This window comes from Cordyceps javanica, chromosome 4, assembly GCF_051103115.1.
Source record: "Cordyceps javanica chromosome 4, complete sequence".
Lineage (NCBI taxonomy): Eukaryota > Fungi > Ascomycota > Sordariomycetes > Hypocreales > Cordycipitaceae > Cordyceps > Cordyceps javanica.
In genome coordinates this window covers 1,968,694-1,995,159 of record NC_139298.1, presented here as the reverse complement: position 1 = coordinate 1,995,159, position 26,466 = coordinate 1,968,694, and the positions used below count along the sequence as shown (strand labels likewise).

Genomic DNA, 26,466 nt, shown 5'->3' with positions numbered 1-26,466 from the left:
AATGCGAAGCTCTGGCCGAGAATCGGGCTGTGTAGCAGTCGCCTCCAGCTGCGTAAGCGTCTCTTCCTTGCCATTCATACCGCAACGTGCGTTGTTAATAATAGGTGAGGCACCACCCAGACGTCAGATTACTACTCATGTAACAGCCTCCCATTTTATACTTTGACTTTTCGGGCCTGCTTCTCCTTGTTTCTTTATTTATGTTGTTCTCCATTTCTCTTCTTCTCAGTCCTTAAGCTGGATGCCCTGCTTCGTGTCACTCAGTGGCAAATTTCGAGGTCTTGGCTTCTACAGTTGATGGCTCCGGGCCGACACCCATCCTGGGAGAAGCGTTACTTTGGAAAGTGAGAAAAAAGAAAAAAAGAAAAAACTGACGTCTGGAGCGAACTGCCAATACCACTTCTTCCTCTCCATGTTGATAGTCTCAATAAGGAATTGTGGCGGTTGATATACTTTTTTACAGCACCATCCTACTGTATAGGGTAGCTGGATTTGTAGCATACACTTGGCAGCTCAGGGCCCCAACCAATATGATGGTTGACCAGATTCAATCAGTCGAAGCGATGTCCTGAGTGATGCGAAATATATTCGTGCAGACCGCAGACCGCTTCCATCGCTCCTTTCGCTGATGGCTGTGGCGGTGACTTACAAGCCTGTAGATTGCCGGTATCATGGCTCGTTGCTAGCTCCACAAAAAGTCTTCAACATCGAAAATACCAGAGCTTTGGTTCATGAACAATCACGGGAGACACTAGTCCTTGTCTGCTTTCTGCCAGTCGGGCATCGCAACGAAGGGGAAAGAGTCCTGAGGTCAGAGTATTTCATAAGCTGCGGTGGTGCTGTTACCTCATCTTGCATTGCTGTCGCGCACCTGCCTGCCTGCCTGCAAAAAAAATTCTGTTTGTAGCACAACAGGTCGTATCTCTTGCAGACGCAAACACACGCACCAATTGTCCCTCCTGCATCACCTCATTCGCCTCTCTCGATCTGAGATCCTGGGGTCCGGCTACGAAAAAGCACAGTATTCGTTGCTCGGACAGCAGCCAGAGGAGTATCGGTAGAGCGTCCGGTTCCATCAGGAGCACTCCTTCCAGTTACACTATTGTTTTCCCGGATGCCACAGCCGCAGCTGCAGCAAAACGAACTGGGAGGCCGGCAACGGAAAGGAGCCAAGGGTGCTATAAAAACATCACCCCCTCTCCCCCAGATCGCTCACGCAGACCGAGGGTACCCAAGTCGAAACGATACTTGCCCAATCAAAGAACACCCATCATCAGCTGCATCGCCGTCGAGAATTCAAAGTTTTCCCGGGCTATCGCAGTGGTGCTTCTGAACACTTCTGAACACTCCGTAGCATTATGGATCCGTCAAAAACGACCTTTGACATGAACGGAGAGGGCATGGACCAAGATCTCGACCATGATGCCTCGGTGGCTGGCCTACCAGCATGCAAATTCACCGGTGGCGTTTTGCCGAACCCCTTGATTGATGATATCAAGTCCTTGCAATCCAAGAGCGGCGTTCTTATACCTCTCAAAACTACACAAGAAGTTCGACAAGACCACACCATTGTCTCGGCCTTCATCACCCGAGTTCCGGCAAAGGCAGCTGCTGATGTTCTTGCGTGAGTTACTCCTACTGAATCCATAGCTCTGCGGTCCAAGAGTTAACCATGATTCCAGTGCATTGCGCCTTATGCGGCCAAGTGGTAGCGCTAATCCCCTACCCCATCTGCGAGGATGCGCAAAGCCTGCGGACTTGCCTGCCCATCTCAAGACCAAGTTCATGAACGAGACCCCCGAAGGTCGTCTTGTCCACTTTGCAAAATCAATGTGGCTCTACATTATGTGCTGTGAAGCCTCAGATATCACAGAAGAAGAGCTGGTACAGACACTATCCGGCGTCAGTCTCCTCGACGAGGTCGATATCTGGGTTTCTACCGTCCCAGTCCCACTTGTGGCGCCGACCTCACAAATTCAGGCTGCCATGTGGTCCTCACAGTTCTGGCCAACGGTGTATCGCAAGAACAACCCCTTGGGACCGCACCCTAGCATAGTGGCCAGAGGTACTGATGAAATCAAGGACGACGCGACCATGTGGATGACGTTGGCCCAGCGCGTGGCAGACGACGCCAAACGTAGTGGGATGGGCGAAGCTATAGGAGCCGTCGTTGTGCAAAGAGACGAGAATGGCGTCCAACTTGTTGCCGTGGCAGGTGATGCGCGCTGGCGCCAAGATCCTCTGCTAGGAGATGTCGGCAACCCCATGGCACACTGTGTCCTCCGCGTTATCAGCATGGTGGCGCAAAAGCTTGTCCGCCATGAGAGGAGGGCAATCGATCTGACACTCGACCTACCCGTACTCGAATTTGACGCTTTCCACGATGGACCGATTCTGGAGGCCGAAACGAAGTGTTTCCTGCAGGAACACCCGAATAAAGATGGTTATTTGTGCCATGGGCTGGAGCTTTACATGACCCATGAACCGTGTGTGGCATGTTCGATGGCCATCCTTCACGCCAGAATGGGCAAAGTGGTATTCTGCAACCACATGCCAAGAACTGGTGGCTTGAGTTCAGACGATCGTCCTGACGGAGGCGGAAGAGGGTTGGGTCTCTTCTGGAGGCGAGAGCTCAATTGGAGCTTGCTGGCCTGGGAGCTGGAGCAAGATGCTAATTTTGACCTGGTTACTTTGGACCCGACCACTCATGTTTAGGATTACCGCCTCCTGGGTCAATTCCAGACTCGTTGGCTCTGCTTGAAGGATATTGCGGCTATCCGCACCGTACATTATGTTATGGCTACGCTCACCGCTGCAAAGGCATTTGCTTATCCCATTTTTACATGTTGCAGCTTCGGAAAGATATCGCCCGTGTTGGGTCGAGCGATGTTACAAGACTCTGGGACGGCGGACATGGCATGGACCTACAGCTTCAGCCGTGCAAGGTGCTCACTATTGAAGCTTGGGAGTGACAGTATCTCGGAGCGAACATTGAGAATTGCTGGAGCTACGAGACTTGTAAATTATAATGACAAAACACCATGTTACACTATCGCAACCCGCATATTTGGGAGCGCTACCCGTGATCGCAGTAACCTATATCGAAAATTGAAGAGCCGAAGACGCCAACTACCGGGTAGAGATGAGAGCGAAATGGCATCCAGTACCTATTGGCAAGCCAAGAAGGGGGGGGGGGGGGGGCCTCCTGTAGCGCGGGGCGCCTCGGGCTACCGCCACTCTAGTCAAGGCAGGCCCATACCAGAGCTTTCGCGTTTCCAAATAGTCCAACACCCCACACACAAACTGTCGACCTTTGGATTGAACAATTTCTGCCCTTGGAGCAGTCGCGCGCGCCTTTGACGACTACGCCGCCACATCACGGGAAAAAAACACGATCGCTTGCCCACCCTCGTTTCAAGAACAATGGCATAGTGAAGCCATTTTGCTATTTTCCCCGTTATCAGCATCACTCTGTCAGGCGTTGGCTTCCTCTCCCTCCCCCCCCCCCCAGAGCGGCGATCAATGCAAACCGCCTCCCTTGGCCGCGCCTATTGCCTATCACGATACGTCTTGCCACCGCTTCCCTGCGCGAGGCATCGAAGTTCGAAGACACTCCATTTGAGCCCTTCTCCCTCCGCTCTCGTCGCGATCATCGGACGACGAGCCATCACCACCACGATTGCGAGCCTACCACACCCCTCGCCGCTCGCGTTCCCGCCGTCCATGATGAACAGGAAGCGAGTAGCGCCGTCGTCGGCCATGGCGGCCTCCTCCGTGGCCTCGCCGAGCGCGTCCAAGAAACGAAAGACGGACAATGTACAAAAATTTTACGCTGTGCAAGTCGGCTTTAGACCCGGCGTCTACACAACCTATTCCGAGTGCGCGCAGCAGACGGCAGGATTTAAAGGCGCACTGTGTATGTCGTACTATTCTTCTCTTTCCCTCTTTTACATTTGCCGCTGGATCTCACATTTTTTTCGGGTTCGGGCTGTAACTAACATGATGGACGTTGGGGCGTTTTACAGTTCGATCATTCATTTCAAGGTCCGACGCGGAAGCGTTTGCGGCTGGTAAAAAGGTTGCGACCGTGTCAGAAGGACCCGCCAAGTTTTACGCCGTGGCGGTGGGTAACCCAACGGGCATCTTCAGCGAGTGGGATGATGCGGCAGAAGCCATCAAGGGCGTCAAGGGACCCAAATACAAGCGATTCAACAGTCGTGCCGAAGCAGTCGACTATATCCGAGAATATGGAAGCATGGAAGCCGTCATGGCGCTTGGGGAGAGGCCAGCAGCCACATCGGCCAGCAGCACAAAGATCGACATACCAACGCAAGTGAAGAAGCCCACAAAGACGACGAGGGTGCCGCCGCCACTGGCATTCCCACAAGTACCCGAAGATCTCATCAGGGTTTACACAGACGGCAGCAGCCTGGCCAACGGTAAAGCCGGGGCGCGGGCGGGCGTCGGCGTCTTCTTCGGGGCGGGTGACGAGCGCAACATCTCGGAGCGGCTCGAGGGTGAGCCACAGACGAACCAGCGGGCGGAGCTGATGGCAATGCTTCGGGCGCTGCAGGTATGCCCGGTGGCCAAGACTGTCAAGATTGTGAGCGACAGCCAGTACTCGATCAACTGCGTGACGCAGTGGGCGGCCAGCTGGAAGAAGAAGGGCTGGCTGACGGCCACGGGCGAGCCCGTCAAGAACCAGGACATTATCCGGGCGGTTCTGTCCAAGATGGAGGAGCGTGGCAGGGCCGGCGGCGCGACGCAGTTTGAGTGGGTCAAGGGCCACGCCGCCGACAGAGGAAATCAGGCGGCGGATGCCTTGGCTGTGCGAGGCGCGAAGATGTAGAAAGCAAAAAAGGAAACAAGTCGGCCGTTGATGTGGATGATGAGGGGGTAAGGCGGCTGTGAAGTTGAGATGATGGAGGTGGGAGGGGGGTGACTGCGTCAAAAATAAAGGCACACGCTAGGACAGTGCGAAATGGGGAGGGAGGAAGGCTTTTTCAATGTATTGGTATTTGGACTCTTTTCTCTCCCCCGATTCATGAACTGAGAGTTCTTGATGAGGAATCGTTTTGTTCGCGGTAAATGCGCGTGAAGGCAAACTGGTGCCTGCATGGATTTGAGAAGAGCAGCTACCGCGTGCACACAGTATGAGTGAAAACCGGCTCTGTTGTTTTGGACATGATGTTGAACATTTTAGTCCTGGTTTTGTTTTTGTATTTTGGTTTCTTGTTCCCCGTCGGTGTTGATTACAAGAGCTGGTTAGGACAGTAACGAAAGAAAAATATAAATATGCGTGCAATATCATGAGCGAGAGAGAGAATGAGTTGTACGTGCCGTTTTGTCAGGTGTTGGAGTAACGGCGCAGATGACGAAGCAGCCTATTCAAGACGCTCTTGTAGGGAAATCTTGCGAAGAGGAAGGAAAATGAAGAAGAAGAAGGAGGAGGCAAAGACAAAGATGACGCATAGAAAGAGGCGGAAACCACTCGAATGGCGCGCCAATGCGGTGCATGGGCAGTGGACACCCGGGAACGCGAAGCGGAAGACACCCGGCATGCCGAGATTCAAACAGGAGGCGGGCGCCGTACTATAAGCAAGGGGAGTTATTGCACAAAGAAAAAAAAAAAGAAGGAAAGAAAAAGGTGGACAGTGGTATGACTGCGCGCGGGCTGTTGATTACGCTCACACCCTCATGCCATGCTGCGAGGTTGGGCTTGTTTGTGCAGACGGGATGCGTAATTTGGGCATCGTGTTCCTGCATTTCCCCCCCTGCCGGCGGCTTGTCGAGCATGGTGGGTAAATTCATCGTGGCCAGCAGCGTCCTCGCCTCCGGGTCTCATGTCACAATGACAAGTGTAAGAGACATACAATCGAGAAAAAAAAATGCTGCAAAAAAAAAAGGGCCATTAGCGGCCAAGACTCTTCAAGCCTCGCGCGATTGGAGTTCCGCGTAGGTATGTACCTATGTAGTAGCACTGTACTCCGTAGCAGCTACCAGTACGTTTGACTGCGGGGTGCTAGAGCTGCATGTCTTCTAATCAGCCCTGCTCTGTGCTCTGTGGGAATAATCGGCTTTCAGCGTAGACAAGGTCTCACTTCAGAATACAACAAAATGGAGACTCCGGTCTAAGTAGATGAGCTAGATTAGCTCGGGAGCCGAACCGGCGCGTGATGATGACGAGTTCAATTCATTCTTCTTGCTCGTAGCGGCCCACTAACTAGTTAGTTCTCTGCCTCTGGCCTGGATAGGCAAAGGTAGGGTAGGTAAGTAGTCAGCCGCATCGCTTTTGCATCCGCCCTGTTTTGTCCCCTGCATCTGCAACTCTCCTGCACGCATCACGAGCAAAGGAACAAAAAAAAAAAAACTACAAACACCCCTTGCCACGACCCTCTCTCCTCGTTGCATTTGCTCTTTTCTCTCCCAATAAACCCGCTGCTGGACCCTCTTCCTTCCCCTCTTCGGGCCGCAGTCCTTTGACTCTGCCTTCATCTCTGACCGCACCCTATGCTGGGCGCTCGGCACCGCGACATGATTAGCCAGATTCCGTCAACTCCCATCCTTGTCCTCGTTGCTCCCGCTCAGCGTTGCTAACAGTAGCTCGTGGGCGGTCTGAAACACCGTCATTCGGAACCCCTTTCGTCCTTCTCTCCTCTATTCGAGGAATCTTGGGTACGACCTCGTCGCTACGAGTGGGAGCAACCAGGCTTGGCCCGCCCGGTAGTTCGAACCATCGCGGGCCACCGGCAAACGCTTATTCCGCACCATGGCGAGAAACATCTTTCCCATCTGGGCCGCGCCCGTTGCCTCGACCAACTTTAATGTTGCCACCGCCTTGCTCGGTGGCTTCATTTCGCTCTTTGGCTTGGTTTCGTACCTGCTCAAGGAGCACTTTTATCTCTCGGAAGCCCGTAAGTTCGGATCTCGGTCCTCGTCCGCCCTCGATTTTGTGGTGTTTGTGTGGCCCTCTCTCCCCACTGCCGAGCCCGATCGCCAAGAACATGGCCCAGCCATACTGAGTACGATACAAGGGACAGAAAGGAGGGGCGCAAGAGAAAGCCAATGAAAAAAAAAACGAGGCACAAAGAAGAAGAGAGTAACAGAGAAACTGACAATCTAACATGAGTCTACAGTGATTTCCATGGTCATCGGTGTCGCCTTTGGCCCCAAAGGTGCCCAATTCATCCGCCCTCATGAGTACGCCGGCTGTCCCCAGAACAATCTCTCCGCCAGCCAGTGCGAGGCCAACATCGACGCCATCACTCTCGATTTCTCCCGGCTGGTCCTGGCCGTCCAGCTGGTCCTCGCCGGCGTCCAGCTGCGCAGCAAGTACATGTGGCTCGAGGCCAAGTCGGTGCTCCTTCTCGTGGGCCCCGGCATGGCCATGATGTGGCTGGCCACCAGCCTGCTCGTCTGGGGTCTGCTCGGCACGCCCAGCTTCCTCCACGCCCTGGCTGTCGGCGCCTGTGTCACGCCCACCGACCCCGTCCTGTCCGCCGTTATCGTCAAGGGCAAGTTTGCGGACAAGAACATTCCCAAGGAGCTGCAGGACCTCATCGTCGCCGAGTCGGGCACCAATGACGGCCTCGGCTACCCATGGCTGTTCTTTGCGCTCTACCTCATCAAGTACATTGGCGCTGGCGCTGACCCCGCCGCTGGTGGCGCTGGCCAGGCCTTTGGGCTCTGGTTCGCGCTGACGTGGGCCTATGTCATCCTCATGAGCATCGCCTATGGTGCCGTCGTTGGGCTGCTCGCCCAGTACCTGCTCCACTGGGCGGAAGACCGCGGCTGGGTTGACCGCGAGAGCTTCCTCGTTTTCGCCATTTCGCTCGGTCTCTTTGTTCTCGGCACCTGCGGCCTCATTGGTACCGATGACGTCCTGGCTTGTTTCGTCGCTGGCAACGCGTTTACGTGGGACGATTGGTTCCGACAAGAGACCAAGGATGACTCGCTCCAGCCCACCGTCGATATGCTGCTCAACGTCTCAATCTTCCTGTGGTATGGTGCCGTCATTCCCTGGGATCTCATTGCGCACAATGACTTTACTACGCTCTCTCGCGTCATCCCGCTTGGTCTTCTCATTCTGCTGCTGCGCCGTCTCCCATGGATATACGGCATGCATCACTGGATCCATCAGATTGACAGCCACCGCAACGCCATCTTTGTTGGCTTTTTTGGCCCCATTGGCGTGTCTGCCATTTTCTACCTCTTCATCACCACCGAATTTATTGACAGGCATTTGAGCGACGACGATGGCGTCCCCCGAGACGACGTCAAGCACCTGCGAGACACAGTTACCGTCGTGGTCTGGTTCATGGTCGTCGCCAGCGTCGTCGTACACGGCCTCTCTATCCCCCTCGGGAAGCTAGGCTATCTGGCTCCGCGAACCCTCAGCCGCGCCCTCAGCGGCGACGTCAGCGACTCGGGCCCCAGCGAGAGGCAGGTTCTGCCCGGGTTCGGGCGTCGCATCCCCAGCGGTAAGGATGACCAAGGCCAGACAGGCCGTGATAGCGGTGTGACGGGCAGCACGTCACGGGTACACTCTGTGCGCGGACGACAGAGGGACATGGAGTCCGGCTCGGAGCGAAATCTGCCGCAGGGTATGGTCATTGAGCGCAAGCCCTCGCCGAAGCGCGAAATTCGCTTCCCAGATGAAGCTTCTTCCTCTGTGTAGGGACTTTTTGAAAGCGCAACATGATTCAATGTGCAAAAGACTTGGTCGGGGGATATGGGTGGGGTGGTTGATCGTTGTGTAGTTGAGAGAGGTAGACAGTGGAAGTTGCTTTCATGCCTTTGCTCGCTGTTGGTCTGGAATGGCCCTGGCGATCAAGTCGACTGCGCTCCTCCAATCCCAAGTTGATTCCCTCGGCATTACAGTACTGGAAAAGAAGTGGTGTAGATGATTTGTGGTGCTTAGGTTTTTTCTCTATTGCGATGCATAGCGATAGGCATAGCATGTGATTTTTTCCTGGCTGGTTGTTATTTAGAGATGAGACAGGATCGAAAAAGATGGATTTAGACTATAATCAAACGCGATTCTCAACAGCTGGCCCGTAATTCGGCGTTTCCAGTCTCGTGGCCGAGAGTGCGTGGCAAAAACTTGGTTTTATATTGTTGATGTCCCTCCTATCTAGGCATGTATCTAGATATGCCAGGCTAGAATACTTGACTCGGTGAGCTACTGACCATACAAAGACAAAATTTGGCTACGTATATGCCATGCCCTCTCCGTTTTCGCTAAACGGCAACCATATTGGGCCGCGGATGCTCTGACATCGAAATAAGCCTCTTGCTAGACGGAATGGATGGATGTGCCATTTTTCTGTCAGTCTAGTAGCCTATGCACTCAAGTTTCCAATTTGAAAAAAAGAGAGCCCAAGGCTCGGAGCGTTTGCATACTAAATAGCGACGAGGCTTCTCCGATTGATAGTCTCCGTCGAACCCCATTGGCTGAACTTGTCAGCCTCGCCAACTGCAATCCAAGCAAACAGTAGGGTGCTGATTAGGTCGGCGTCATTGACCTATACCCCATTTCCTCGAGTAATAAGCCATTCTCTGACTTGCTCTTAGTAACCGGCAGCAGTGTAGGTAGGTAGGCAGTCTAGTAGGACAGGTTCGACCCCGCATCTACCTACAGCTTAACTCAGCATCACGCCATAGGAGATTTGTAAGAAAATAGAGACATATCTATGCAATCTAGTTTCAATCAGTTGTTTTCAAAGTCCTTTTTTTTCTTTTGAAAACATACCGAGGTTTTCTGCTCTGAACTCGAAACCCAATGGCCGATTCAAAAGCCATCATTTGCGTGGGCGCCGGTAAGCTCGAAATCCAGCCTGTGGCTAGACAGAAGCCGCCACCAGGCTATCTCCTCATCAAGACCAGGGCCGTCGCGCTCAACCCGACGGACTGGAAGGCTATCCACGACCCGTCCGGCTTTGCCGCCGGAACACGTCCGGGCGTCGATTTCGCCGGCGTCGTGGAGGAAGTCGGACCTGGCGCGAATAGAGGCTTCCAGCAAGGAGATAGAGTGTGCGGCGTAGCGTTTGGAGCGTACGTACAGCCCCCCCCCCTCCCACTTCCCCGCGCGAGGGGAGGATGTATAATCGACATGGCCCAACGTCGTCAAAAGAAAAACCAAGTCAAACGTTGCTAACCTGGACTGGCGGAATAATAGCAAGGACGCCGAGCACGGCGCGTTTGGGCATTACACCATCACCAAGGAACACGTGGTGGCCAGGATCCCGGACCACCTCAGCTTCGAGCAGGCTGCCACTCTGGGCGTGGGCGTCACCACCTGCGGGCAGGCCTTGTACCAGCTCCTGGGCCTGCCGCTGCCGCCGGTGGCGTCCGCGTCCGCGTCCGCGTCCGAGCCGGCGGCGGAGGCCGGGGGGCCGCAGCGGCAGACGATCCTGATTGGCGGCGGCAGCACCGCGACCGGCGTGCTGGGCATCCAGTACGCCAAGCTCTCGGGGCTGCGCGTCGTGGCCACCGCCTCGCCGCACAACTTTGACTACCTGCGGTCGCTCGGCGCCGACGTGCTCCTCGACTACCACGAGCCGGTCGAGGCGCTGGTGCAGAAGATTCGGGAGGCCGTCGGTGGCGGCGACGGCGGCGGCAGGGGCGGCGAGGAGGACGAGGACGACCTCACGCTGGCCTGGGACTGCTCGCCCAGCGAGCACTTTCAGGACCTGGCCGCCCGCGCCCTGAGCGCCAAGAAGAAGGGCCTCTACGCCACGGTGGCCCCCCTCACGCCGGCCGACCTCCTCGCGGACAGGAACCCCATGGTCGAGGCCCGCTTCCAGCTCGGGTACACGGCGTTTGGGGAGTCGTTTGCGCGCGGCGCCAACGTGTTCCCGGCCTCGCCCGAGGACGCGGCCTTTGCGGCCGCGTTCTGGGAGCGCAGCGAGAAGCTGCTCGAGGACAAGAAGCTGCGGCCCATCCGGGAGACGGCGAACAGAGGAGGGCAAGGGCTGGAGGGCGTGCTGGTCGGCCTCGAGGATCTTCGCCAGGGCAGGGTCTCGGGCACGAAACTGGTGTATACTCTGTGAGCTTGCTTGTGCATTGTCTCGAGATGAACGGAGAAAGGGATCCCGTTTGAACTCGAATATCTGCATTTCCTTTTTAGTTTCACCATTCTTCCAACTGACTGATTGCACACGTACTCTTGTATGCTCGGCAGCTGGAGCCGGTAGCATGAGCTGCCAGGCAAGCACTATCGGACTTGCTGTAGCTTTTGGATGATTCACTTCATACACCATTTCTTTCGTACGAGACAGTGTATTGCCCACTAGACTGCCCTTGTGAGCCAAAAGCGAATAGTGTGTTGCGCTCGTACAATCATGTTCGGTTAGATAGATGACGAAAACATGATACAGTGCTGCTGAAAGAGGCTGTCCAGAGCTTTCTCCATGAAGAAGTTCTTGATTGAATGTCTCTTAGGCCGACTAGCTACCAGACATAATGCTGGTATCACGAGCAGCAGCAGAAATATTCCACTTATGAATTTCAGGTAGCGCAAAGCAGCGAATCGTCGTTTTAAATACTGCCAGTCGCTAGAAGCCATCGACTCTGCTCGCAGATGCTATCTTATACGTGCGCACGGGCTAACGGTACCTGTGCCTCAACAGAAGCCATGGTACCCATGACATGAATTTTCTAAAAGCTCGAGATTTACACATTGAATCAATCCTGCAGTAGAGAATCTTCACATAGCTTGTCTATTCATTTCTGCAGCGTAATATGATTACAATAGAACCCTCTTAACAATAGTTGCGCCCTACGAATGAATCAGCTAAGAGATGGATGACCCATATAAACGCTTCACTCAGTTTCCCCGCGGCAAACTATCCATGCATTCTGCCATCAATTGTTAATGCATTGACATCTGATCATTGCATTGCGACTTGGAGCAAATTCTTCTGGTCGCCGCCATGGAGTCTCATGCGGCCATTGACCGGCCGTACCGGTCGCATCTTCACCCGGCTTGCATTCCCTGTCGGCGTCGAAAATCGCGATGCCAGACCGAGGCCGATTCCTTGGCTTGTCTAATGTGCAAACTGCACAAGTCAAATTGCCACTTTCCAGACTCGCCGCGGTCATCAAAATTGGCGCCGAGTTCTGCTAGCCGACGCCTCGGCACGAGCCAGCGTAGTAGAAATCTCGTTGGGACCACTGCAGGGCAGACTCGAACCACCCTCACTCGCAGCTCACGACGACGAACCAGCGCAGAAGCGGCCCATGGAACACAGGCAGTGGGGTCACCGCAACCGCATCAGCCTCCAAAAGATTCGCAAGAGCCTCGGGGTCTCAATACCGCAGATGACGAAAACCTAAACCTCCACATCGTAGGCCCAGCTGCGACAGACGACAGTCGGGTGCTCACAGACTATCTCGCCGGTGTTCCGGGTGCCCCTAGAGTCACTCGAGTCTTTTTGCCCGGCTCAACGGACAGATCTAAGCCAGTCTTATTTACCAGCATTCAGAAGCGGCCGCTGGGCAAGGCGGCTCATCGTAGTCCGTCGGCAGAGAAACTAGAGATTATTGAAAAGCTACTTGAGCCCAAGTTGGATCAAATCATCGACGAGTAAGGCGAAAGAACGTACGATTAATGGGCAACGCTGACGTATCGAAGATACTTTCACAGAATAAACAGCTGTATGCCACTTCTGGACGAAGATTCTTTTCGGCGCCAGCTTCAAGAGAACAGAGAAAAGATATCGCCCTCGTTGCTTGCATGCCTCTATGCCCACATGGCAGTGTATTGCGGAAACTCAACTCTGATAGCTGATCGATCCTGGCCTGATGGCAGATTTATCTGGAACCTTGCCAATGAAGCATTGTATTCCGAACTGCATTTATCGCCTGGTGTTTCCATCATTGCCGCTATTCTACTCAATGTTGGCGGCCGCCCGGCGACTTCCCTGATCGGAAACGGCGTGCTGCTAAGCTCGGCGGTCTCTATTGCACACTCACTAGGACTGAATTACAATCCGCTGGGGTGGAATATACCCGAGTCGGAGAAACACTTGAGAATCAATATCTGGTGGGCACTATTTGTGCAGGACAAATGGTACGTTGACCCCCCCTTCCAGGAATAGTGCCCGGGATTAATCATTGAAAAGGTCCAGCCTGGCTCATGGGACACCACCACGTATAACACAATCACAGCAAGATGTGCCATCCCCAACAGTACAGTATTTGTGCCCAGCCAATTCCAAGGGGAAGACATTACGAGCGGCATCCATCTTCATTGCTCTGGTTGGATTGACCAAAGTTCTCGATATCTCGCTGGAACACATCTACAATATTCAGGAACATAACATCCAGGAGCACAAGAGAAGGAGCACGCCTCAAATCGAGTCGGCATTCCACGAGTGGGCAGATTCCCTGGTAGGAGTAGCTCGGGGAGTCGTTGTTCTAGGCACAGATTTAGACGCACCAGGGGCCTGCAATCTTCGCTTGGCATATCTAAGCATGAAACTGCTTCTACAGAGAATACAACCGGAGGCCTCGACAAAAAGATCAGGACCCCCTGAACAGCGAGATGTCACAGACTATTTTCAGGGTCTGCAAGTAGCAGAAGAGGTGCTGAACTTTACTAAAAACTTGCACTCTAAGCAACTGAGTGACTTTTGGATGTCGGTGGGTGCCTTTGTATACCCGACCACGGTCAACTTCTTACTTCGCCACGCGCTAGAAACTCAGAGCTCTCCGACAAGCCTTGTGCAAAGTTCGTCTTTTCAGCTGGCTAGGGAGTTGATCGACATTCTGCGACTTCACAAAGAAAGCTGTGGCTGGGACATGGGCGATGTGTGCTTGGCACAACACGGCGACATCATCGACAAGGTGCTTACCAGTGTCGGGCCAGAGAATCATGACGTGGGTGATATGCTTGAACTTCAAGACTTTATCATGCCAGATGATTTAACTCTAGACCAACTTTTTCCTGGCTTATGGGACCCGCTACAGAATGCTTGGTAACGGTCCAGACCAGCGCCGCCTGCGTCGAGCTCTCCGAGGGGAGTTTCCCGCGGTAAACTGCTGGGCGGGCAATCATTCTGGGTATCCGGGAATATCGACCGCTCTAATATAAAACCTTTGAAGCTCTCTTCAAGTGTTGGAGAGAATTCGACTTTTGAATCATTACAAATCATTTCTTCTGCTCATCTCTTGTCAACATGGCACCTGGCTTGAACACAACGCCTGACGAATGCACCACGGCCCTTGCACTCACAAAGGATGGGCCTGCACCGACGCTATATCAGGGCGAGGACCAGAACACTCTCGTTGAAAAATCCCGAAAATTTCTTTTAGGATTCGGGAGTAGTATACACGATGAAATCATTGTCGGCACCGCTGGTCTCTACTTTTATACAGCGAGGGGTCAAAGGCTGCTAGACTGGACTTCTGGTCAGATGTCATGTCTCTTGGGCCACGGTCACCCAGAAATTGTGAAGACTATCGCGGATCACGCCATGTACCTAGACCATACCTTCTCCGGCATGGTATCCCCTCCCGTGGTTAACCTTGCCGAGCGCCTATGCAACATGCTGCCGGAAGGGCTCGACAGAGCCATGTTTCTCTCTACCGGCGGGGAGAGCAATGAAGCAGCCATCAAGCTGGCCAAAGTCTACACGGGAAAGTTTGAAGTCGTCGGTCTGGGCGCGTCCTGGCATGGTGTTACCGCGCAGGCTGTCGGGGCGCAATTCCATTTCGGTCGCAGCGGCCATGGTCCGCTCATGCCGGGAACCCTGATGCTCCCGGCTCCAAACGCGTACCGGTCCGTCTTTCGCAAATATGATGGCAGTTATGACTGGGAGGCCGAGCTCGACTATGGATGGCGCATGATTGACCTGCAGTCCTGCGGATCCCTCGCCTGCTGCATCGTCGAATGCATCCAGAGCTCTGGCGGGATGCATGTTTTACCGCCGGGGTATCTGAGAGCGCTCAAGAGGCACTGCGAGAAGCGCGGCATGCTTCTCATCGTGGACGAGGCGCAGACCGGCGTTGGTCGTTGCGGCGACTTCATGGCCATCAACCACGAAGGAGTCGTCCCAGACATTCTGACGCTCTCGAAAACTCTCGGAAACGGCCTGCCCTTGAGTGCCGTCGTCACGAGCGACGATATCCACCGCGTGTCGCGGGACAAGAAGTTCTTCTTCTACACGACTCATCTCAACGACCCGCTGGTCGCCGCCGTAGGCGACAAGGTGCTCGAGATTGTCGACCGTGACGATTTGGTCCGGCACGCACGCGAGGTCGGCCACGTCCTTCACGCGGGACTGCACAAGCTCAGGTCTCGTTATGGCTGCGTCGGCCAAGTCCGGGGCCGTGGGCTAATGGCCGGCATCGAAATCGTCACGGACCGGGAGTCAAAGCACCCCGCCAGTGATTTGGCCAAGAGAATCGGGGACAAGGCCTTTGACTACGGCATCTGGGCGAATTTGAGCACCCACCCCAGCTTTGGCGGCGTGTTCCGCATCGCGCCGCCCATCACGATCTCGGCAGAGCAAGTCGAGCAAGGTTTGGAAATGTTGGAGCGCGCCTTTGCCGAGACGGAGGGCTCCTTGCCTCTCTACTAATTTGATATTTATGCAAATTTTTAGATAAATCACAAACTTGTTCTATTCAAATGAATATATCTGTAAGCCACATTCTTGTCGTTTTGCCGGCTGAAGTAGAGATCAAGGGCTCCCAAACTTACGATCCAGTAATGCAACTCGGGTGCTTGTGTCAAGAAATAATGATCTTAGTCAGTATCCAGTTTTTTTTTTGGGTGGCAATGGTCGAATAGTACGTCTGTGAATGGCAGACACGACCTAAATATGCATACTTTGCTCCTCGAGTATCATCATTGCCGAGCAGCTGAATCAGGTAGCTATCGTTAGGTGCATCTAGCCATGGTGTAAGATGGCGGGGTATGATAACGCCACTTGGTCATCTGCAGATACAGGGCACCAGGCTAAGTCAAAGTGGTCAGCTCAGCACGTTGACACTGGCCGGTGTGTTGCGTCTCGATAGGCTGGAGCGCTTCTCGCGCACGGGCTACTTATCACCTCTACATCTTCCTGCTCTGGTGCCGCCTGTGCCTTCTCGTCATGGGCCGCGATATTGTACCTCGCCAACGGAGCTCCTCGTCCCCGTGTGCGCCAACATTACGCCTCTCTCTCTCCTCAGCGGCAATGGCGCATTGGTGGCGAAGATGGAGGGGGTTCAGTCGATGCATTGCCAGGAAAGTTGCTCCATTGTTTGCGATTTGCCAAGAGTGTTATCAAGCCCCCAAGCGGGACAAGACCGCAGCGGGAATAATTGTTTGGCGACTGAGGCTTGAGAGTCGAGAATGTCGTGCGGCCGGTGTAAGCCACCCCATCTCGATACGGCGGCAACGCGAGGGCGGCCCCGATTCCGCCACGGGGCGGGCTTCGCTAAGGGAGAGTCGCCATTCAGCAGCTGCAAACTAGTGCAGCGCTCCCCCATGTCGCGTGGTGGCAATGGATAAATCCAGGGTCCATGACCGGATTGGCTTGAGGGACGAAGCCCATGGGTGGCGGCGCTGATGTCTCTTCTTGTTATGGTGTGATGGCACCAGCGAGTCGCACAAGCCTAGGTGGCTATAGATGGCTTGAGATTTGTCTGAGAGGCGCACACTACCCAGCCAAGCTGGCTCACACTAATAGCTATGGTTCTTGGAATGGGATTTTTTTTGCAAGTAATCTGTACTTGGCAGGATCGAAAGTGCAATGACAGAAGAGCCGGACTAGGTTCAACGAGGAAAGATATACTGATGGGAGACAGAGATGGAGGGGTTAGTAGCTGATGTCTTCTCAGCCGTTCAACAGCAACTCTGCTCTGGCCCAATACGGGGCGTCGAGGGCGGATCCCGGTTGCAGAATGGTTCTTGGTCGCCGGTATAAATGGTCTGACGTACGTCTTATCTCTTTTGAACACTATTCCAGACTATTGCCACTTCACTTTATACGAGCTTTGCTTCTCGACTGTCGTGTACTTGAACGTGAAAGATACTGTTCAATGGAAGCCCTCAACTACAGCTCAACTTCATCTGAGCTCAAACGCTCCTGCGAGGAGTGCAGCTCCTCCAAAGTCAAGTGTAGCCAGGACAGACCAGCATGCAAACGCTGCCAGAAGCAGAAAGTCTCTTGCACATATGCGCCGGCAAAACGGACAGGGAGACCTCGCAAGGTCCGCAAGGATAATGGACCTTTTCAGCCCCGAATTATCCGCCCCTTGGCGAGTGCCGCATCGAGAGAGGCCAACCACGACCTGCCATCAGCAGAGATGGGATCTTCTCTCCCAGAGTACAGCATCGAGCAGAGCATATATAGCTATAGCCGAGACGAGCTGGATTTGGATCGCCGTGTTGGTGTTCGTGGTGCTGGATCGACGGCCGGGATTTCAGATGTCGCACACGTACCAACGCCGTGTCACCTTCTGGATCATGACTGGCCGACAACTGCACTAGATCTGGAGGCTCTTTGGGGCACACCGTTACATCAGCAGCCTTATGCGGATAGTGCCTTTGACGGATACGAGCCCGAGTTCGGGAGCTGCGGCCTCATGGAAGAGGGCTTCGGGTATGTGCACGGCGCGTGGAAGCACCAACGACAGACGGGTTGCGTATCACGGCGTCAATCTTCCGACATGAATCCAGATTTGGGATTCAGGGATACTGAGAGAGCGCAGTTGGTGATGCATGCACAGAGGGTACATTTTTCTGCTTGGTAAATAAGAGATACTTTGTGTGGACTCATTGGAGACGACTAGCATACACGAGCCTAAATGAGAGTGCGTCAGACATTTCCATCCTGATGCATACTGCTTGTACGAAGTGGATTTTTGACTTTTATTCGTTTGCGCATCTTTCATCTCCATAATATACATCTCTGGTCTACATCCCGTTGGCATAAAGGCACTCAGTGTGTCAAGCACAAGTAAAGTTGACGCCGAAAAGGCAGCAAACCTTTGAAAATTGATTCAACAAGAGAATAACTAATGACTATGGTCTTCATGCATCAAAGATACCCCTATTCGAGAACCATTATGTTTACCATTGACGAACACCTGACCTGAAGAGAGAGAGAGAGAGAGAGAGATAAGGTCAGTATGGGCTCCGAGTCATGCTGCGGAAAAGATTACTCGGGCTGCATCAAAACTCACCAAATTTGGGATGCACCATTCTTCCGTCCTTTTTTGCGTCCACCCAGTTATTCTTTGTCCAATCCTCGATCCGAGACCAGTCGACACAGGTGCGTGGCGTGGACCAGTTGGCAGCGGGAATTGGACTAAAATCGAGCCAGCGCATGGTAAGAAGAGTCGTGTCTGCTTGACACATGAGCGCGTTTTTTATTAGTGCCATGCAGTGGACTTTGAATTCGCATATTAGTATAAGAGTATTGAAACGGATTTCTGGTTCTTACTCGTGTGCTGAGACTCCATTTGCCTCTCTTCGTCTGTCATATTTGGGAAGTAGTGGTCGATATTCATGTGTTGATACAAGCGCTTCTGTATTTGAGCATTAGCAGCACGCTCGAGTCAAAGCTGGTCAAGTCAACCCCATACCAAGCAGTGCAGATTGTGATGAACGGTGAGCATGCCATAGTACCCGCCGTCCGTAAAGTGAACTCCCTGATATTCTCGACCCAGACGCTCGACCTCGGATTCTGGGATCCTGACATCAGACCCTACAAATACTGTAGTCAGCTATCGGGTTTTGATTCTTATGCTATTTGTACTTACACTTTGTGAGCTCATGCCAGTTGTGATCCAGTTCCTTGCTTGGCTCGCCAAAGTACGGATGATCGGGCTTGTGGTTGTCTACAAACGTTTCGAGACGATACTCGATCGCATCCTCGAGTAAATTGGGATAGAGATGTGGGCCGCCACGACACTCGTAGTCAACTTTGCGTAGTGTTGATACTGTGACTCCCATCACGGCAATGGTATACACCGCAATGCCAAGCAGCGAGATCAAAAGATAACGCATGCGCTTCTTTTCAAAGTCGGCGCCCAGACGATATCGGAGCAGCGCATCTGGTAGCAAAGACTCTGATTCAAAGTCATCGTCCAGCGTTGTTGAACAAGGTGATTTTTCAGGGTCCATGACAACGGAAAGGAGAGGACAGGGCATGTACAATCGCGCGAGAAGCAAGGTGAATATGCGTCTTGGTCTTCTGCGGCAACCACGATGAACTATGGAGGAGACGTAAAAGTTTGCAGAAAACTCGAGGGGTTTTCGATTCAAAAGGGCCACCTGTAGAGCTGCGATCCACGAAATTTCAATAGCTACCCGATATGTCTAATTGTATGAAAGTCTGCTACCCCAGGATCTTATCCAGCTGCAGCGACTCAGCTACAGCTCGGTCTTTTTCTGGCCAATAGTAGCCAGCGTGGTTGACGACGTGATTGAGTTTCTGCAAGCTAAATCGCAGCTAATGCAGCCACTAGTTGCGCCTGTCAGATTGCGATATCCGGACCTGGCTTTCGGCATCTTTTGGACCAATAAAGGCCAGGCGCTAGGACATCGCCTACAGTCAGTCGGCTTGCTGTTGCCCAGGCCCAATGGCAGGATACCGCACACCCGCCGGACTGCAAAGTCAGACGCGCGACTTGGTTGCTTCAACTTCTCATATCGGGAGCTTTCTGGCCAATCCAAGGTCTGAAGGGGGATTCGATCCATGATTTAACCGTAAAAAGAGAATTTGCGGGATGTACAAATTGTCTAAGCTATATTACAGTTTCAGCAGCATGGATCATGTGCAAGTTCGGGGCCTTTACAGCCAGTAACACAGGGCCATCCTGAGTCCACAGTATCTATTGTGATTTGGTTTTTATTCATTTGTGAAGAAAGAGACCTACTATGCCTAACGCGGATGTCTAGAGGATAAGCATCATAAGATAATGGGCGGAAAGATGCGGACATCTTTGGAGAAAGCAACATATATAAACGGCCCCACGTCTGTGTTTATACAGTTTTTTACGAGAACAGATAACCTCTACTCTAGCTTTAACCCCGTGACAACTTCAAAACCATGCAACTCATCACCCAAACTATTACTGTCGTCGCTTTGCTGTCGGCTGTCTTGGCGGCCCCGACGAATCCGCAGGGTAGATGGGCATGCTTTTTTCGTCGCAATCAGGATATGACTGACGAGTTCACAGGTGCGGCCCTCGCTCAGCGTCAAGAGTCCGAGGAAGTCGAGCCCTACGGAGCCTATGGCAATGTCAAACGACAGGAAGCCGAGGAGCTCGAGCCGTACGGGGCGTACGGAAATGTCAAGCGCCAGGAGACGGAAGAGCTCGAGCCGTACGGTGCCTATGGTAATGTCAAGCGACAGGAATCCGAGGAGCTCGAGCCTTATGGTGCTTACGGAAACGTAAAGAGGCAGGAATCTGAGGAACTGGAGCCTTATGGCGCTTATGGAAATGTGAAGCGTCAGGAATCTGAGGAGTTGGAGCCCTATGGTGCCTATGGCAACGTGAAGCGTCAAGAATCCGAGGAGTTGGAGCCCTATGGTGCTTATGGCAACGTCTAAGTCGAATGCGACTCCTGCACACTGTAAGTAGGATGTTAGTTGCGCTTATGATAGGCTGCCATGACAAAATACTATCCTGATTGAGAAAACTTATATAATTATATGTCTACTTCTTGGGCAGTCCAAGCGTCAAAGTTATCGATATACTCTATCGGCAGATTGCGTTTCACTATTCTCTCATTTCCTTTGTGGTGCCGTTGCACATCTGTCCAGGGTAGGCGAGATGCGGCGCGCAAGCGCAGTGTCCTCCTACACTGAGCTGCATTGACATCACCCGATATTCTGCATGACAAGCACATGTTGGACGATAATGAACGGAAATTGACCGGTAATTCCACAGTTGCGGGGGTCTTGACCACTATTCCCCACAGCTACTGCTGCTTGTCAAGCCATGGCACGGTACCATTATCACGAACACTTTGTGGATGGCCGGTGAATGAAAGAGTGCTTGAAACGGTTGCCAATCAACGCAAGTAGAGTTTTTTTTTTTTTTTTCAAAAGTTTCGATCAAGGTTGCGGCCGTTTATAGTTAGAATATTTTATTTGCTGAAGAAACTTGAATGGTTATCTAACATCTTCGATGACGCCGGCTACGCTTCGTCCTACGGGTTTACGGCGGTGCCTAATAAGTTGCTACAAACATCTTGATGGTAATAGCACACATGCCTCCGCAAAGTAAAGCTATGGCTAGGCTAGACAACTGCTTCGAACTGACGTTGGAGCCAGTCAACCCTAGAACCGGTTCGTACTGGACAGCAAGCTCGGCCCGAGTGGAAAGGCAATCATCATGGCAAGGAAAAGAGAATGCCTACTTCGATTCCTCTGCCGTCAGCGACAAACCAGTCGGTGGGACATGGGCAGAGTATTGATCGCCATCCAAAGGCACGGGCTCCCTGCTGCCTACTTGCAACGAGCTCTCTCTAGCATAACTGTAACATGCATGGACACGATAGCTGTACTCTAAATCACCCGGACCATCTTCAGACGGACATAAAACACTGCAAAGTTTCCCAGGCGAGTGTATGGCAGTTTTGTTGGAGATGATCTGCGCATGGATTTGTGTCTTGACCGGGGGCGCTGCGAAACCTGCAAGTACTGCCAAGCCTTGTTTGGCTGCTCATCAACAACTCGTATAGCGGGAACATATCCGTAGGTTTACCCAACCATGTGCTAACGGTACTTACAGGTTGGGTTTCTATACAAGCTTTATCAGTTTCTGAGCATCAAGTACTGTACATAGCTTTGGCTTGGGCACCCTGCATGACTACGGTGGGATGCAGCATGGGCTACAAGACAGGTGAGAGACTTGCAAAGTGCACACACCAGTTCGACCTTTACAACGCACCTGGCTCAAGAAAACCATGTGCAAGTGCCTCGGAATTCGTCATCAGGGTCCTCGCCAACTTTTTTGTCAACTCGGCCGGTCTGCGCCACAGCAAGAGTACCACGTACCAACGGAGGCAGCCCGCGAGCTAGTGCGGTTTGCTCAGCGGATCAGCACCGCCACAGTTTGGAGATGACGTCGCGATATTTGCCCCGCCCCAAACAAGGCCCAGAGCTTGGATCCATGGTGCCATGTTGCCACGAGCACATGCTTTTTGCTTCTCCCAACAAAGCTGTTCCCAGGAATCGTACTGCTTAATCTCTTACTTATATCTGTTACCTTGCACCCCAGAAGCACCTTGAATTTATTATCTGCCCTGTTTTATCCTCTACATTGACCTGCCCGCACGATACAACATCATGGCGTCCAAAGCTACTGTGATTGTCAAGAACATTTCTGCCTCGACCAGCGATGGCGAGGTCAAGGACTTTTTTGTCTTTTGGTAAGTGCTTCACCGTCCTGCCTCGATCTATCTCCACATGTGCAGACTGCTAACAAATCGCGCACAGCGGCAAGGTGACCGACATCAAAATCACCACCGAAGGCGAGACCAAGACCGCCGAGGTGACCTTTGAGAAGGAGACGGCGATGAAGACGGCCCTCCTCCTCACCAACACGCAGCTCGGACCCAACCACATCACCATCAGCAGCGCCAGCGGCGCGGCGCCGGGCGACGACGTCGCGCACGACAGCAAGGAGCGCGACTCGGACGAGATCACGCAGGAGGAGAAGCCGCGCGCGCGCATCCTGGCCGAGTACCTCGCGCACGGCTACGTCGTCGGCGACGCGGCCATTGAGCACGCCATCGAGCTCGACACCAAGCACAACGTGTCGACGCGCTTCCTGGGCACCATTCAGAACCTCGACGCCAAGTACCACGCCACGGACCGCGCCCGCGCCACGGACCAGAGCTACGGCCTGTCGCAAAAGGCCAACAACTTCCTCACCGGCCTGGGCTCGTACTTTGAAAAGGCCAGCACCACGCCCACCGGCCGCAAGATTGTCAAGTTCTACACCGACGGCTCCCGCCAGGTCCAGGACATCCACACCGAGGCCCGCCGCCTCGCCGACCTCAAGAAGGAGAGTCACGGGGGCAGCGCCTACAAGGCCGCCGGCCTGGAGCGCGTCTTTGGCCAGCAGAAGCCCAAGGAGGAGGCTGCTGCTGGTGCGCCTCCCGCCCCTGCCGCGGGGGCCGCTGGCGCACCCGCGCCCGCTGACACCAAGACTGGTTAGACGGGCGGGTGAAGAGTGCTGATTGTGCATGGCATGAATGTTGAGAGTTGATTGGTGTTACGACCTTCACCACCGATGGCGTGTCTTATGTATTCGCATCCTTTATCAAGTTGAGACCTATGAATACGAGTAATTCTATGACTGTTGTAGCATCATTGGTGTGGAACCATTGAATTTGTTCAAGATGTGAATCATGAATGACCCTGATGTTGTAATTTTGTAATTGTACTGTGAAGCTAAAAGCCCAAGACTTTGAGCTGCTTGTATAATTGCACCGGCGGGCGTCGATATGCAATTCTATTCTCAGAGTGGTAGCTTGGCACGGTCCACAAGTTACCTGTTCGATTTTTCTAGACTTGTACGGGCATCCATTTCAGCACTGTTCACTACTTATTCAGGAGCCAGGAGACAATGGCCAATATCTCGCGGCCGAATTTATTGCCGCAAGTCGTACAACACTGTACTGGTCCCCGGCAACCAGACTGCGCCGTTCGTTCAGGAGGTCAATCACATGTAATTAACTGACAAGTGTTGGCAAGGTTTGTTACCCCCTGCCTGTGACTTGGGCGATTGCCACGGCGCTTGATCTTGCTGCAGAGGCAATGACGAGTGAGATCGATATGGTTGCCGCATTATTGCATCCCTCGAAATGATGGCATGGACGCCCCGGCTGGTAACTATCCGTACACGGCTTAGTTTGGCAGGGTTCTTGGCTGTCCCTTGTGTACATAGTATAGTCATGCATATACATGCACATATATGCACACATATACACCAACCACTACCTAAGGTAGGTAGTCGTATACACTACTACCAGTATACACTACTATACACACAAATATACACGCGCACCTACATGCACACATATTCACACACAATATCTTCACCCAAATTCATGCATGAATGTACAGATAAATATACAGATAAATATACAGATAAATATACAGATAAATATACAGATAAATATACAGATAAATATACAGATAAATATACAGATAAATATACAGATAAATATACAGATAAATATACAGATGTAATAGAGAGTTGACCACACTTGCATGTCACTCAAGGGCACGTTGAAATTAAACTGTAGCATCGCTCCCTTCAGTAACTAATTAGGTACCCTGAGAGTCGCCAGCTTCCCCGCAGGTCCGCGATGGCGGCCGTCGACCAAGTTAGCTTCACTATGCCTAATAAGCCGCCGGGATCAGTCACACGACGAATGAACAACTCTCCCTAATTCACTGGCGTTGGTCTGTGCTTCTTGAACAGATAATAGATAATCTCACAATTATAGGTAGCCATTTCCAGCCAAACAGCGGCTTCGCAAAGGACACCAACTCCCTCAAGCCCCAGTACAATCCTGCAGGGGTCTTACAGGGGTCTTGCAGGGCCTCTCCACCACTGTATTTCTGCCATTGTCTTGCTTCTGAGACGTTCTGTTGGAAACGCCACTTGCCTCTTCTCTCTCTCTCTCTGCGTGTCTCTCTCTTCCAACGCCCGTGTCGTGATACGCCCCCTCCCTTTTCTCCTCCAAATTTCCTTCTTCTTCTTCTCCTTCGAATGTATGCGGCCTCTTCAATCGACTCCTCGTATCGCTCCCGCTTTATAGCCTGCGCCTCCCCTCCAAGGACCAGACGATACAGCGCTGCCATCATCACCAGCCATGCCCGACTTGAACTCTGTACCAGCCTCGCCTCACCCCCAGGCACCCTCTTCACGCCGGCAATCCGGCAACCTTTCGATGGCTACCGTGCCCGCCGCTGCCGCCGTCCCCGGGCACACCGTCGGCTCTCCGTCCCCGGGAAACCTCACGCCATCCTCGTCGCTCAACATTCTCCCCTCCAACCAGACCGCCGTAAACCACCAACACCACCACGGGAGCGCTGCCGCGTCGTCTCTGCCCTCCCCTCACCTCACCTCTGCTCAGCTCGCCCAGCCCGAGCCTGCGAGCGGCCCTGGTCCTCTGCGACATCCCCGACCCATGACTACCTCTGAGCTTCACACGGAGCTCGAGAAAGAACAAGAAGCCCTGGTACGTCCCTCGTCACGCGGCTGCATATGGCACATGCTACCCCGCCACAAACTAACACCGTCGTACCAGGTCAACCGCCTCACCCGGGAACTGTCCCTCCTACGAGCAACCCATAACGCCTCTGTAGCTTCGAATGCCTCGTCTGCTTCCGCGGGCACTAGCCACGACCCCATCGCCGAGACATCACTGCTTTCTGGATCGGGATTCTCCATACCCACAACCAGGCGCCACCATCGCACTTCGTCAACCGCCAGCCAGAGCCATCAGCTGGCATCGTCCTTTGACGGCCGCGGCACGCACTTCCCTCGACCACCGGCGCCGGTACCACTCTCACGACAGGATAGCAGCACGTCGCGATCTAGTCAGGCTGCCCCGGGTGGTGGAGTGCACCTGACCAGCGGCGGAGCAGCTGCTGGAGCCGGGCTAGATCCATCGAGCTACTTCCACCAGCAGCGCGTGCCGCACCATGCATCCACGAACTCGGTGGCAGCGACGCCGGGAAGCAACTTTGGCGGCGACCACATGAGCCCTGCCCTCATGCCTGCGACTACGCGCTACGAGGAGACGGCCTTTTATCGCACCGAGCTCGAGACGGCCAAGAAGGAAAACGAGCTGCTCAAGAAGCGGGTGCGCGAGCTGGAGAAGATGGTGCGCGAACGCAGAGAGAGCAGCGCCACCCGACATGTACGCAGCGAGAGCACGAGCACCACAGCGAGCGCCAACGTTGTGCCGACGGGTGGCACCAGCATCGCAGGGCCCCGCGACAAGAGCCGCTCCAGCGCCAGGCAGAGCGTCATGAGCGTGGCGGTGGGTGTCCCCGAGGACGAGGTCAAGGTAGGCGAGAGCGCGGCCAGCTATGCCTCGCGCAACGAAGGTGAATAAAGCCGGTTTTTGGCACGCCGACCGACGCAATGTGTCAAGTGCCTCATTTATCAACAAAGAGATTGGAAACGGACAGTGATGATTTGAGAATAGCAAAAAAACAATGGCGTTTGGGGAGTTTTGTATTGACATGCTGCAGCGTGTTCTTTTCCGTCTAATTTCGTTTCTAGATGTACATATCTCAATGACACTCAACTCTGCGAAATATGTCTCTCTCTTTTCCTTTGCTTGCTCCTCCACCAATATGTATTCCGTCGTTTTCCAAATCCAAAGTCGAACGGAAAGTAAGTCCTACTCATCGCTTTAGCAAGCAACCCCTTGCCAGGACAGGAATTTTTAGCTCCGAAACCAACAAGGCTGTATGTATCAGCTGCAGTCAT

At 53.3% G+C, this 26,466-nt stretch overlaps 11 protein-coding genes across 11 annotated transcripts; 10 read left to right on the top strand and 1 right to left on the bottom strand.

Annotated features, from left to right (window-relative positions):
- Positions 1-1,358: 1,358 nt before the first annotated feature.
- Positions 1,359-2,715, top strand: V2A60_006500 (cytidine deaminase-like protein; the record flags this gene model as incomplete). Its single annotated transcript, XM_083257794.1, has 2 exons — positions 1,359-1,624; positions 1,683-2,715. 2 exons carry the CDS (start codon positions 1,359-1,361, stop codon positions 2,713-2,715), a joined length of 1,299 nt encoding a protein of 432 aa, XP_083113920.1.
- A 1,044-nt stretch (positions 2,716-3,759) lies between these two features.
- V2A60_006499 (RNA-DNA hybrid ribonuclease) lies at positions 3,760-4,849 on the top strand (the record flags this gene model as incomplete). Its single annotated transcript, XM_083257793.1, has 2 exons — positions 3,760-3,916; positions 4,026-4,849. The coding sequence occupies 2 exons, from the start codon at positions 3,760-3,762 to the stop codon at positions 4,847-4,849; spliced, it is 981 nt and encodes a 326-aa protein (XP_083113919.1).
- Positions 4,850-6,769: 1,920 nt separating this feature from the next.
- V2A60_006498 (Sodium/hydrogen exchanger family-domain-containing protein) lies at positions 6,770-8,677 on the top strand (the record flags this gene model as incomplete). Its single annotated transcript, XM_083257792.1, has 2 exons — positions 6,770-6,914; positions 7,137-8,677. 2 exons carry the CDS (start codon positions 6,770-6,772, stop codon positions 8,675-8,677), a joined length of 1,686 nt encoding a protein of 561 aa, XP_083113918.1.
- Positions 8,678-9,781: 1,104 nt separating this feature from the next.
- On the top strand, positions 9,782-11,051 carry V2A60_006497 (chaperonin 10-like protein; the record flags this gene model as incomplete). Its single annotated transcript, XM_083257791.1, has 2 exons — positions 9,782-10,053; positions 10,178-11,051. 2 exons carry the CDS (start codon positions 9,782-9,784, stop codon positions 11,049-11,051), a joined length of 1,146 nt encoding a protein of 381 aa, XP_083113917.1.
- Positions 11,052-11,933: 882 nt separating this feature from the next.
- On the top strand, positions 11,934-13,983 carry V2A60_006496 (transcription factor domain-containing protein; the record flags this gene model as incomplete). Its single annotated transcript, XM_083257790.1, has 3 exons — positions 11,934-12,586; positions 12,635-13,072; positions 13,125-13,983. 3 exons carry the CDS (start codon positions 11,934-11,936, stop codon positions 13,981-13,983), a joined length of 1,950 nt encoding a protein of 649 aa, XP_083113916.1.
- Positions 13,984-14,180: 197 nt separating this feature from the next.
- On the top strand, positions 14,181-15,584 carry V2A60_006495 (pyridoxal phosphate-dependent transferase; the record flags this gene model as incomplete). Its single annotated transcript, XM_083257789.1, has 1 exon — positions 14,181-15,584. The coding sequence occupies one exon, from the start codon at positions 14,181-14,183 to the stop codon at positions 15,582-15,584; it is 1,404 nt and encodes a 467-aa protein (XP_083113915.1).
- A 1,447-nt stretch (positions 15,585-17,031) lies between these two features.
- V2A60_006494 (Zn(II)2Cys6 transcription factor domain-containing protein) lies at positions 17,032-18,090 on the top strand (the record flags this gene model as incomplete). The annotated part of the gene is made up of 2 exons (XM_083257788.1): positions 17,032-17,594; positions 18,039-18,090. 2 exons carry the CDS (start codon positions 17,032-17,034, stop codon positions 18,088-18,090), a joined length of 615 nt encoding a protein of 204 aa, XP_083113914.1.
- Positions 18,091-18,166: 76 nt separating this feature from the next.
- Positions 18,167-19,120, bottom strand: V2A60_006493 (oxidase ustYa family protein; the record flags this gene model as incomplete). The annotated part of the gene is made up of 4 exons (XM_083257787.1): positions 18,167-18,384; positions 18,438-18,522; positions 18,580-18,701; positions 18,757-19,120. The coding sequence occupies 4 exons, from the start codon at positions 19,118-19,120 to the stop codon at positions 18,167-18,169; spliced, it is 789 nt and encodes a 262-aa protein (XP_083113913.1).
- Positions 19,121-20,048: 928 nt separating this feature from the next.
- V2A60_006492 (uncharacterized protein) lies at positions 20,049-20,552 on the top strand (the record flags this gene model as incomplete). The annotated part of the gene is made up of 2 exons (XM_083257786.1): positions 20,049-20,124; positions 20,179-20,552. 2 exons carry the CDS (start codon positions 20,049-20,051, stop codon positions 20,550-20,552), a joined length of 450 nt encoding a protein of 149 aa, XP_083113912.1.
- A 1,743-nt stretch (positions 20,553-22,295) lies between these two features.
- Positions 22,296-23,169, top strand: V2A60_006491 (uncharacterized protein; the record flags this gene model as incomplete). The annotated part of the gene is made up of 2 exons (XM_083257785.1): positions 22,296-22,378; positions 22,446-23,169. The coding sequence occupies 2 exons, from the start codon at positions 22,296-22,298 to the stop codon at positions 23,167-23,169; spliced, it is 807 nt and encodes a 268-aa protein (XP_083113911.1).
- Positions 23,170-24,835: 1,666 nt separating this feature from the next.
- V2A60_006490 (uncharacterized protein) lies at positions 24,836-26,086 on the top strand (the record flags this gene model as incomplete). The annotated part of the gene is made up of 2 exons (XM_083257784.1): positions 24,836-25,204; positions 25,274-26,086. 2 exons carry the CDS (start codon positions 24,836-24,838, stop codon positions 26,084-26,086), a joined length of 1,182 nt encoding a protein of 393 aa, XP_083113910.1.
- Positions 26,087-26,466: the final 380 nt, after the last annotated feature.